The 12,747-nt window shown below is 37.6% G+C and overlaps 1 protein-coding gene across 3 annotated transcripts in view; it reads right to left on the reverse strand.

Annotated features, from left to right (window-relative positions):
- cacna1eb (calcium channel, voltage-dependent, R type, alpha 1E subunit b) overlaps nt 1-12,747 on the reverse strand; it is a 93,025-nt gene that overhangs the window by 47,550 nt on the left and 32,728 nt on the right. For all 3 annotated transcript variants that reach the window (XM_083542560.1, XM_083542561.1, XM_083542559.1), the window contains 8 exons: nt 9,991-10,094; nt 9,300-9,415; nt 7,677-7,730; nt 5,475-5,549; nt 5,269-5,289; nt 2,524-2,733; nt 744-856; nt 447-559 (listed from right to left, as the gene is read on the reverse strand). In XM_083542560.1, coding sequence (XP_083398686.1) covers nt 447-559; nt 744-856; nt 2,524-2,733; nt 5,269-5,289; nt 5,475-5,549; nt 7,677-7,730; nt 9,300-9,415; nt 9,991-10,094 — 806 coding nt within the window. The remainder of the gene's footprint in view (nt 1-446; nt 560-743; nt 857-2,523; nt 2,734-5,268; nt 5,290-5,474; nt 5,550-7,676; nt 7,731-9,299; nt 9,416-9,990; nt 10,095-12,747) is intronic.

A 12,747-nucleotide genomic window follows, 5' to 3' on the forward strand; every position in this document is an offset into this window, starting at 1 on the left:
TAAATGCTCTTATCCTGATTACAATGATCTATTTTATATAAATGAGCAGATGTGGGTTAAGGGTCTTTCTCAGGGGCCCAACAGTGGCAGTTTTGAAGTGTTAGGATTTGATCTCCTGACCTTCTGCCCAGAAGACCAACATCTTAAACACTGAGCAAATACTGATTATCACTATCACTGTTATTAACATTTATGGCATTTGGCAGACACCTACATACAGAGAGACTTGCAATTATCTCATTCATATAACTGAACAGCTATGAGGGTAAGGGCCTTGCTCAGGGGCCCAGGAGTGGTAGCTTGGTGGTAGATTTGAACTGTTGACCTTTTGATCCAAAGTGTAATGCCTTAACCACTAAGCATCTATCTCCAATTAATATCTAGTTAACACAAACCAGGTACACAAACTTATGCACTGAATGGTACGTGGCCTCTCCCGGACATACCTGGTTATTTTAAAGATTCGCAAGAGTCTCAAAGCTCTGAGCACGCTGATCCCAAAGGACGTTCCCGGCCTGAAGAATCCCCAAACCACCTCAAAAATACTGCCGATGATCACCTGGGCAAAAAAGATACGAGATGAATAATACAACATGACACACTAAAAATCCCCGCTGGTACTCGCAGTCAGGACTAGGCATGAGAAAGAAAAAGGTTGTACAGTGAAGTCATGATGTTCTGTTGACAGGAGCAAGATGATTCAGCTCGGGGAATCATGGACGACTTCTGAAGAGTACACCTACCCCACAGTCGAAGCAGTTGAAGGAGGAGTGGAAGTAGAGACGGAAGCCAAGGCCGTACATCTTCAGAAACATCTCAGCCAGGAAAAGTCCCAGAAATACAAACTCTGCATAGTCTGTGAAAGGTTTGAAAAACGTTTACAGTGCCAGGATTATAAGTGTACTGTACATCATCTGTATCCAAATATCACCTGAATGTGGAACATCTAAACCTAAGCGCTTATTATAAATTAAAAGCACCATAATGATAAAATAATCTGCAGGTCAAAAACACACTACAGTTTCATTACCTTGAATTAGTATCCTGTTTTTTTTTTTTTTATCTACTAGAATGTAAAAAAAAAGAAATAAATATGAGAAGATATGTTGAATCAAGTGATATTTTAAAAGCTAGATTGTAGACTGGAAGCTGTATTGGTAATCAAAATCTTATTATTAAGTTCAAATTGGTAATAAACAATATATGCCTTGAGCATCTGACTATATAGAGCGTCCCATTACTATATTATCAGATCTCTTTTTTCTTTTTCCTTTTTTTTTACACCACTTTTAACCTGGGAATGAGCTTAAACAGTAGAAAGGATAACAATATTTTATACAATTATATAAAAACCTTTCAACTTACTTGTACATTTGATTATTTTTATTTTAGTTCAAGTGTATTTTTTTTTTTTTTATTTTATATTATGTTTTAAATATATTGTTCTATTTTTAATTTTGAATTTTTTTTTATAAAAATAGTAAAATGATAAAATGATAATAGTAATAACATTAATATTAATACTACTGCTTCTACTACTACAATTACTACTACTTTTATTATTAATAATAATAATAATAATAATAATAATAATAATAATAATAAATAACAAATACAATTATATATATGAAATTAATAATAGAATAAAAAATTATAATTCAATTTAAATGTTAATTAAATACAAAAAAGTTAAACAACACCTTCTGGTCAAACTTAAACCACAAATGAAAAAAAAAAACATTATTAAACATATAATAATACTAATTCAACAAATTTTTTATTTAGAAACAGCATTTAAATAAATGTAAAAAATATATATTTTTCCTTCTAATACTCCAGAACCAAACTACAAAATCAAATAATTTCCCCCGTTCCATTAGGTCATTATGTAAGTGACTTACATAGAAAATGTACATAATGATTGTATTAATATCTAATAATCTATGTAAAATAGATCATACTCTTTAACTACCTCTACAAAATGTATAAGCTCCGCCCACTTCTGATTTGAAACTGCTGTGATGTATTGCTTTTGTAGTTTTGTAATTAGACATAAAAACAGAAAATGAAGAACTTCCTGGAATAAAGCAGATTAAAAAAGAAGCCCTTGCTTGTGCTATCAAAACTGCTTGCACTAATGTCACAGTTGAGCAGCTAATCAGCTTCACCATGACAATCACTAAGCATCAGAATATCAAAGAGATGCTAAGTTTAGGAACCCGAGCGTCCCCCTTTGATAGCTGGCTCGCTTTCAAGTCCTACATTTATCTGACCACATTCTGGACTTCATTTATATTCAGCTCTGGACTGATGACTCACAATGGTGGGAGTCTTATTTTGTGAATCACTTGACAGCACCTCTTACTTAAATCTCTAATAAGAAAATAGACACAAATCCATGTGTCCAACAAGATATACATTATAAAACCCAACCAAATATTTAAATAGAAAATGGAAGGATTCCTTCCTAAGCAGAAAACGCAACATGGAGAAAAAGATGCTGTATTCAAACCCAGCTCTTACACTGAAGCACGGTGAGCCACTCGGGCTGGTTGTGGTGAACGATGGCCACACAGATGGTGTTCAGGCCCACAAGGCTTAGCACGATCCAGTAGAAGCTGTCCGTCTTGACCATGCGGCGGATGGAAAAGCGCAGCATGCGCTCTTTACGCCTCAGGTAGGCAGCAGGACCCCGTCGCACAGTGCGGATGTTCACCGGAGGCCGGGGACCACCTGAGGATCGTGTGCAAACACAGACTGGACGTCATAACTTCACACTATGGAACAACATGATGATGATACTCTATGAAAGTAGCTTAGAAGTGTTCTTGAGATCTTAATCACAACTGAGTAAATCTTTTTTTTTTTTATCGTGTTACAAATACAGCTTTGCATATACACCAAATGATCATGTGATGAAGCAGGAAGAAGACGCATGTGCAGATGATTAGGGGTATTGTAGAAACATGTGCAAACAAAGATGAAAATTAACAAGAAAACCGTACTTCGATGAGGACTCTAATACCCCCCTGTCCTCTACATCTGCCTCTTTCAAACCAACTACCTGCATGTCTTCCTTCACCACATCCATAAACCTCCTCCTTGGACTTCCTCTTTCCTCCTTCCTGGTTGCTCCATCCTCAGCATTCTCCTACATGATATACCCCATGTCCCTCCTCTGCACATGTCCAAACCATCTCAATCTCACCTCCCTCACCTTGTCTCCAAAACATCCTGCATGTGCTGTCCCTCTAATAAACTCATTTCTAATCCTGTCCATCGTCATCACTCCCAATGAAATGTATTCTAGTGTGTACTATAGTGTTGATTCTATAGTGTTGGTCTGTGCTTATTAGTTCTCTCAGGTGATTAATTAAGGGTAGTTTCCATCTCACTTGACGTTTAAATTGTTACTCATTTATATTGTACCGGTTTCATTCTCCCTGACTGCTGAAGACTTTCCCCTCCTTCTATGATCAGAAAAACAATGAAATCTGCCAGAACGTTACGAACACTAACATACTAAATACTAAATCCTACTAAACTAACACTTTCCAGGTTTGCTGTGTTTTTTCAAACAAAACACCTCAACAGAGTTGTAGGCTGATTTATCTTAAGATCGTAATCTAGCGTACCAGCGAAGAGTTATTCATTGCTAGAGACTCTTTATTAACCAATACAGTCGAATGCCAACCAAGCAGGAGGCATGCGACGTACAAACAAAATCCAAAGGCCAAAACACGTACAAAATCAGTTTCAACAAGATATCTATCATGAAATATAAAGCTTATTACTGCAAGTTAAAAACCACAGCTTTACTTTGCAATGATTTTTATAAACTGAGTTCTCATTTGAAGTGTGTGTGGGTGAGTGTGTGAGAAAATTGAGCACACCGTGATCAAGCCGTAGCTTTGAGAGACAAAAGTATTGAGAAATCTGACTTTCCCAGCCATATGTGGTTCATCCCAGAATGTTTCCCACAAAGTTATCAGCATGCACAGAAGGTAAAAGCAGAAAAATGAATAGCAGTAATCCTGCAGTGGACATGGATATATTGTATATAGCAGATGCTGGTATTTCTGCTCAAGTTCACGCATGTAGCTGCATTAAAAAATAAAGCTGAGAATAGCAACAGTGTGACTCAAATCTTGATCAAAACAACGGTACAAAAAAAACCCAGTCAACTAATAGATTGTTGTTGTTGTTGTTGTTTTAATTACTGGTTGAGTAGTGAAAGTGAATAATTACATAGTGTTTATGTGATGTGGCTTGACAAATGAGGGTAATTGGAAAAGGTAACACTTCCATTAGATGCCTTATTGTGGCCTAACCAACAAATTATGTGAATTTACAAAGTTTTGTAAACACCTACAATTTTATTATTGTTTAATTACTGCTCGGGTTATTATAAGAACCGGCTACCTGTTATGAGCACCATCATCATCAAGTGCACTCAGCTCCAAAGGCAGCTGTTACAATGTACCGTCTCGAAAGATTCAAAAAAGGAAAACTGATGTCATGTGACGATGCAAATTCAGAAATTAAGTCGTAATGGAAGCCTGTTGAACTCACCTTTACATATGCATATATGCATTTTTATATTAGTTATCATGAACGCCTTATGTAGCATAAGTAAGCATAAGGTTTTTAGGAAGGACCAAGCCCCTAGACTAGTTGAGCCACAATGAAGAAATGTTGCCTATGGAATTTGAAGAAAATCCATAAGCAGATCACTGTAGGAGGAACAGCAACATTGAACAAAATTGAACATTTGCTGCATGTTATTGCAACTTCTGGCCAGTAGGTGAAGCTGGGGAAAAAATTCTGAAGAGATCTACCAAGATCACTTCCTGTTTGGTGACTATGCTGTCAGATACATTGACCAATTATAAGCAAACTTCTTTGCCAACTTTGGTGAGGCTTTTAATGATAACTAAACAATATTTGTATGAGAAGCTGCAAAAAAATTTAAATAAATATATTCCTAACTGATGGATCTGATTAGGCAATAATTTAACCCAGGGAGGCATGGTTTTAAAATTCTGGACATAAGGTTCAAAAGTTATACCTGAAATCTACTTCCAAAAAGGCCAAAATTTACCCAATGGTGGTGCTAGAGCATTGGGAGCAGTTTGCCCAAATTTGTTCTGAATGTTCCTTAGACTCTTTCTAATCAGTGTACCAAATTTCACAAGTTTTTACCTACAGGTTTTTTGGGTTGCCAGTAGAACAATTAGGAGAAGAACAAGAAGAAAAAAAGGTGCTTACACACTTTTGGTGCTTGGCCCCCTACAAAAAAAAAAAACAACAGAGACACAGATTCAGAAAAAAAAGTAAGAAGGAAAAAGACAAGGCACACATACATAGAGTGAAGGAAAGAGAGAGAGAGAAAGAGAGATGGAGATGGGGGAGAGAGAACGAGAGAGAGAGAGAGAGAGAGAGCATATGGAGATAGCAAAAGTGGTGTAACTAACCAACTGTTGCAATTTCCGAATACTTGTCCTCTCCACGACGCCTCGCATTTTTCTTGCTTGTGGCTCGCTTCAACACTAAAATAGAACAAAAAAAACCCCAACAACAACCATTATTGCAGTGGAAATGTAAATATCACAACCTTTGGCTTCAGTTGAAAAGTGTAATGACACTGTAAATGTATTTTTCACACTGTCTCTTTCCTGTCCAGCTCATGCTGGGACCAGCTCGCAGACTTGTAACCATGAGTGACCTTTTTTTCCCCCTGCAAAAGCCTGAATATAGAGTCCAAGCAAAGGCACAACACATCAGTCGGCATGAGAAAAACTGAAAAGGATTGTTGCTGTGGTAACTGGAATGGCTGCAATGAGAGAGCAAACATCGCTTCATGGGCTGTATCGTCTCAATGTGTGTGTATATGTATATATTCAGCATGTCCTAAAGCCTTTTATTCTTCCTAAGAGCAGAAAATTGACAAGACTTACATTTCCTATACCATTATACCATTATTGACAGGGGAGCCTAAAGCACAAGGCTGGGCGAAACCACAACAGGGCACAATTGGGAGAACATACAAGCTCCATTGACACACAGGTTGGAGATTCAAATCCCTAATCCCAGATGTGCAAAGTAAAAAAAAAAAAAAACGGTTTCTACGTAATAAGGGTGAAAGTTTGTTTCTGTTATGACTATTTTCCTTTTTTATTAAATCGTATAGAAATGTATTATATTTTATCGCATTATTCAATAAATACACCGTATATTTAAAAAAGCATGCATTAAAATTAATAAATGAATGAATTTTTTATTTTTTTTTACTAAGCTGTTACTATTATTGTTATCCAAAAAAACACATGATAAATATATTAACACGCATTATAAAAATATAAATATATTAACCAATGCTTTGCTTTGCTGTTCAAGAAATTGTATAAACCCCAGTGTAGTGCTATGATATAGTAAAGCAACATGTCACTTACGAACACGTGCTGCAGTGATTTTCGCATAAATGAAGTTACTATAAAATGGTGAGAAAACCAATATGATTTAATCCTGTATTGGTAAATAAATACATTTACATTCATTCATTTGGCAGATGCTTTTTTTCCAAAGTGACTTACAATTGAATGATACAACGAGTGATTTATTATGAGATGGCAATAAATAGAGAAGCACCTGTTATACAATTGATTTCAGAAAAAGGATAAAACGAGGCAGCTAGATGCTCATGGAAGATCTGAGTTTTCTGCTATACACTTATGTAACACATCGGAGAACAGGAAGCTTCGGTCAGCCTTCTATGAGTTAGAGCATTCTATAGATTGATGTTTCATTGGTTTGAAATGTAATGCAGTAATACTGATTATTAATACAGATGTTTGCGATGTACATATCAAGAATTTGATCCTTGGAACTACGCATTATTTTAAGAATGAATAAAGTTTTAGGAATTTACTGCCTATTCACTCTCATAATAACCTTCACGCTTCTGCGCTTCTGGGAAGATGCTCCACTAGTTCTTGTGGAGAATTGTGAGATGTTAGTAAATTCAGGTTCTGATGTAACTGAGGTGAGGTGAGGTGAGGAGGCCTGGGGTGGATTGGAGCTCTATAGCAGAAGATCTTCCACTCCAACCCATGAAAAGCAGATCTTCATGGAGCTGACTTTGTGTACAAGGTTATTATCAAGCTGGAACAGGTTTGGTTCTCCTAGTTGAAGTGAAGGGAAAATGTCCTGCTCCATAAAAAGACATCTGATACAAACAGTTGGAATATTTAAGTGTCCAGATATTGTCTGTATAGTGTATTTCTGCTCTAAAGTCATAAAAGTCGTAGTAGTTTAGTGGTCCTCAGAATTAGAAAAATCTCTACTACACACTCTGGTGAACGTTTTCGTGAATAAATATAGAACAACTTAAAGGGTAAAATTAATTGCACTGTCAAGATGATGTGTCTCCCGGCAAACAGAAATGTAGTAAAGCTTTTTACAGCGCACGAGTCACTTCACTGGAGATGCATACTTGGGTGTATTTGTTTATCGGTTGTAAACCATGTATATGTTTGTGTGTGTGTGTGTGTGTGTGTGTGTGTGTGTGTGTGTGTGTGTGTGTGTGTGTGTGTGAGTGGGGGAGTAAGTGCACCGAACAAAAAGGCACATCAACGTTCTAGAGAATTATAGTGAATTATAAAGTAAGACCCTCATACCCTCCAATGCAGACCTTCCTGAGTTTTTATTCTCCTCAGCGAGCATCACTTCCTCTGTGGAGTGGAAGAGAGAAGAAAAGTGAGGACACTGAGCGCAAACCATTTGAATAGCGAGCAGTGTCAAAGTGAAATGCCAGAGAGCCTCGTGTTTGGAGTCCGTCATTTGAGACTGATTGAAGTTCTCGGTACTGCTATGGCGCTTAAATCTGATCTCTTGCTCTGTGGAAAACAATGACTACACAGAGCGGGTGTCACACGCATATACACACACACACACACACACACACACACACACACACACACACACACACACACACTCGCACTAGCACACTCTAGTCTGTGAGTCAGGCTCACCTCTTTGCTAACCCTTAACTGCGTGGGAGAGTGAGTTTACCAGGCAGCTCCTACAGAAGAGCAGAGGCCTCACAGAGCTGCTGTGTTTCCACACACTGCCGCTTACCTGCTCGCTCGGCTCGGGTGGGAGGCAGGATCAAGTCGTACCAGGGGAAGGGGTGGCGTGGGCAACTAAACTGGGAGGCCTTTTAGCAGAGAGGTTCATACTCGGTCAACTGCAAGTAGTGAGAGACTATAGGATAAAATTTTCAATTCATGGGATTGACTGATCCACTGATTATCCTTCAGTTCCTTCTAATTCCCGACTCATCAAATCTTCATCAGCTATTGAAGGATAGTCTCAGATGGAGGGTGTCGATTTGTACCCAAGAACTGCTTCTGTGCTTATCTTAGGACACTGATTGGCTCAAACTATAGATTTTTTAGGAATAATACGTTTTTTTAAATAAAATATATTAAATTGAGTAAATTAAATTAAATTGAGTAAATTAAATTAAATGTAAATAAATGTAATAAATTGTTATTAAATTAAATTAAATTAAATTAAATTAAATTAAATTAAATTAAATTAAATTAAATTAAATTAAATTAAATTAAATTAAATTAAATTAAGGGGAGTGGTGGCTCCAGCGGTTAAGGCGCTGGGTTGCCGATCGGAAGGTCTGGGGTTCAAGCCCCGGTATCGCCAAGCTGCCACTCTTGGGCCCTTGAGCAAGGCCCTTAACCCTCTATGCTCCGGGGGTCCCTTACGAGGGAAATATCAAGGTCCGTGACGTCGGAGTGACGTGGGGCTGCCTTCCCGTGGGCTCACCACCTGCAGGAGGGACCGTAAAGGACGGTGCTGTGAGGATTGGGCAGCAGTCGAAGGCGGGGGCCTGCTTAGACTGCTGCCCCCGCGACTCGAATTACGGATAAGCGGGAGAAAATGAATAAATTAAATTAAATTCATTTTAAATTTCATTTTAAATTTTATTTTAAATTTCATTTTAAATTTCATTTTAAATTTTATTTTAAATTTCATTTCATTTAAATAAAAAAAAACATACATCAAATTAAAAAAGCAAACACCCTAAGAACACACTGAAGCATGACTGTTGTAGCAACAGGTTTTGGCCTATTTGTTAGTTCATTGCTTTGTGTTTGCTCTTCTATAAATGTGTATTATTTGACCAGTTTTGTAAGAACTGCTATATTTTGTCTTTATTTCATTCCTTGTCTGAGATATAAATGCTTCAGAACAGCACATAAAATAAATATTAATGACTCTACCTGCTCGATCTATCCACGCCCGGTAGCCGTTCAGCTCCCTCTCCACCTGCTGCTGCCTTCTAAGCTTCATGAAGGCTCGCCGGTTCTCCACACGCTCCCTCTCTTTAGCGAACTCACTACGGGGAACAGGATATGTGTCGAGCACCAAGGACGAACATCAAAGGCACAAGCAGATACACAGGATTCAATAGAAATACGTGTGAAAGGAGTTTGGTTTTAATGATGACTTACTATTATTGGATATGTTACAGGATGTTTGATTGTTTCTCGACATGTGGTCTTGTTTCATCTCTAACCCCAGGCACTGACAAGTCTCTACATCTCTCTCTTTATTAGTCAGAGAAGCAACCAAGAAGCTTGGGTTACTCTAAAGAAGCTGAAGAGATCCATACCTTACATACAGTAGAAGGAACTCTGGAAAAGTTATAAGATATGGAGCTCAGACTCCTGCATCTCTAAACTTTTATTCTTTGTCCAAAATGGTCCCGAAAGCATATTAAATACCCAACCCTGCTCCACTCCTAAGAATAGCAACCCTACAGTGAAGCATGCTGGTGGTAGCATCACCTTGAGTGATCTTCTCAGTTGCTTCTCTGACATATCCTAGTCAAATTTCCAATAACAAAACAAAAACATTGACACCTAATGAACGCAGAAGGAAAACAGGAGTGTGTCCTGTGAAGGTTCTCACCCTGAAAGGACACCGAGCACAAGGTTTAGCACGAAGAAGGAGCCAATAATGATGAGGGGAATAAAGTATATCCAGTTCCACGTGGGACCCAGCGCATCATTAGTCTGAGGACATAACGGACAACAGACATCTAATTAGCCTACTTTTTAAAATCTGATGGACACCCAAAGCCAAAAAAAAATAATCATTAAAAATAATCACCAGACCAGGTTTGTATTTCATTCGCACTTGGCTCTTATATGACGCAGCGTTTGCCGTGTTGTTTACCGGACGATCAGACATCTGCTGCAATGCTATAAAAAATGTTGTGAAGTACAGTAGCGCAGTACAGTAGAGTAGTTTGTGCTTGAAAACATGAGAAAAATGGAGTTCGGTGTAATCGGAACAAAAAGATCCATCCACCCTCACACAGTGAGTCTGATGAACCTGTGTTGGTGTAGGTCTCCTGACAGCATAACAGCTCTTTCTCCCTCATAAACAAACATCATCAGCGCACTGAACTTCACTAACATCATTCTTTTTTATTATATAAAAATATTGATATACTTCATGTCTAAGGGCCATTCACAGAGATATACAGTACTGTAGATTTTCAAGAAAATATTTTTCGCAGAAAATATCTAACTGCTTCATATATTAACCAGTGCCTGAGAATAACAACGCAAGAGTGTCTATGTGTGTGTGTGTGTGTGTGTGTGTGTGTGTGTGTGTGTGTGTGTGTGTGTGTTCTTTTCTACAGTGTATTTGTTAGTTTAATGATAACAACCCATAGCACTCTAATTAGTTAAGGATATATGGGACAATAGCAGTATGATTTGCCTACTTTTTTGGAAACATGGTAAATGCCAAAAACACACCAAGGTCACACCAGACAAATTAGTTATGTGGCAAATACAATTCCGCAATAAACCAGGGGGCCCCAGATTCAAAACGCGGTAAAGTGGGGGATTACTGTATAAAAAAAAAAATTAATTATCGTGTGACTTTGGTGTGTTTTTGGCATTTACCATGTGTTAACACAGGGGTCCAATCTTTTCCACAAAGGGCCGGTGTTGATGCAGGTTTTCATTCCAACCAATCAAGGCCACACCTGATATTTATTAAAAATTAAACTTATTAGATTTGTGTATTAGTTAGTTTTATGACAAAAACCCATGGCAACATGGTAAATGTCTAAAACACACCAAGGACACACCAGAATGACTTTTTTCTTTTTTTTAATCTTAGAATATTTTAATGATCCCACAGGGAAATTGTTATTTAAATAACTAGGGCTATGGGTTACTGATCGAACTAAAGTAATGAGATTTAAACAGGTAGAGTTTGGTGTGGACTTGATGCTTAGTTAGAACGATGCTGGTGTGGGTGCAGGTTTTCATTCTAAACAAGCCATTTTCTACCTGTTTAAATCTCATTACTTTAATCTAATTCACTTTAAGACTTTCTGATCTGTAACCCGAAGCCCTAACTCTGTAAATAACAATTTTCCTGTGGGATCATTAAAATATTCTAAGTAAAAAAAAAAGAAAAAACTCATTCTGGTGTGACCTTGGTGTGTTTTTGGCATTTACCACGTTTCCAGAAAAGTAGGCTAATCATGCTTCTATTGTCCCATATGTCCATTAACTAATTAGAGTGCCAGGGGGTTTTGTTATTGAACTAACAAATACACAAATCTAATAAGTTTAATTTTCAATGAATATCAGGTGTGGTCTTGATTGGTTGGAATGAAAACCTGCATCCACACCGGCCCTTTGTGGAAAAGATTGGACACCCCTGAGATAATACATAGTAAATGGCAAAAACGCACCAAGGTCACACCAGAATAAAATTTTTCTTTTAGTATACAGTATCGCAGAATTGCATTTGCCACATAAACAATTAGTTTGGCTGATTTCCCCGGTCTCTCACGGAGAGCAGGATAGACCAAAAAACCTATAGGGAATTGTTTTTATGGAGTTTTATGTTGAAATAATACAATTTATAAATAAATATATAATTAATAATTTAAACATGAAGTAAAATGTTAATACAGTATAGTACTGTATACATAAAATGTATTTTTCAGGGTGGTGTCCGTTTATCGTGATCGGTTTTGGGACGTAACCAACGTACATTACTGTACTTTATTTATGTAAAAGTTTTTAATAGTGTATATTGTAATTTATGAGCCTTAATCACTGATTGGTGGGTTCTCCGTGAGCGTTCGCGATGACGTAAGATGAGCGCAAATGTGCCGAAGGGGTTGGATAGAATCAACAAGCCCGACGCTGCTGGAGGAAAAATCGACCCCGGATTTCCGACCGTCGCAAACATGCCCAGTGTAAAAACCACTTAAGTGACATGGTATCACACAGCTGCATTCACAGGAAAAGGTGAGAGGGATAAGGTTAGTGATAGGGGTGGAGATTGTAGCATAAGACTTCCGTATAATATCATTGGTACGTGGTAGATTCATAAATAAAGTCGTAGCTAATGTCAGGGAATAGATCTGAATTCTACATGTACTGAAATTGTGTATCAGCATTGAGAAGTCATGTGACACAGATTTGAGATTCGAGCACCATTAAATCGTAGGCAACCAGAATCCGAAAGGGCAAAGAAAAACAGCATATAAAAAACTGAATCTCCAAAGATGAAGCAGGAAAGATTTGTGCACTTGGAATCTCTCGATACGAAAAGGGATTTAAATTAGGTGAGCTTGTACTCAGGTGATGGAGGCTTCCGTTGTTTTGGACTAAATTTCTTCGATGAGCC

This window comes from Silurus aristotelis (genome assembly GCF_946808225.1).
Source record: "Silurus aristotelis genome assembly, chromosome: 5".
In the NCBI taxonomy this organism is placed as follows: domain Eukaryota; kingdom Metazoa; phylum Chordata; class Actinopteri; order Siluriformes; family Siluridae; genus Silurus; species Silurus aristotelis.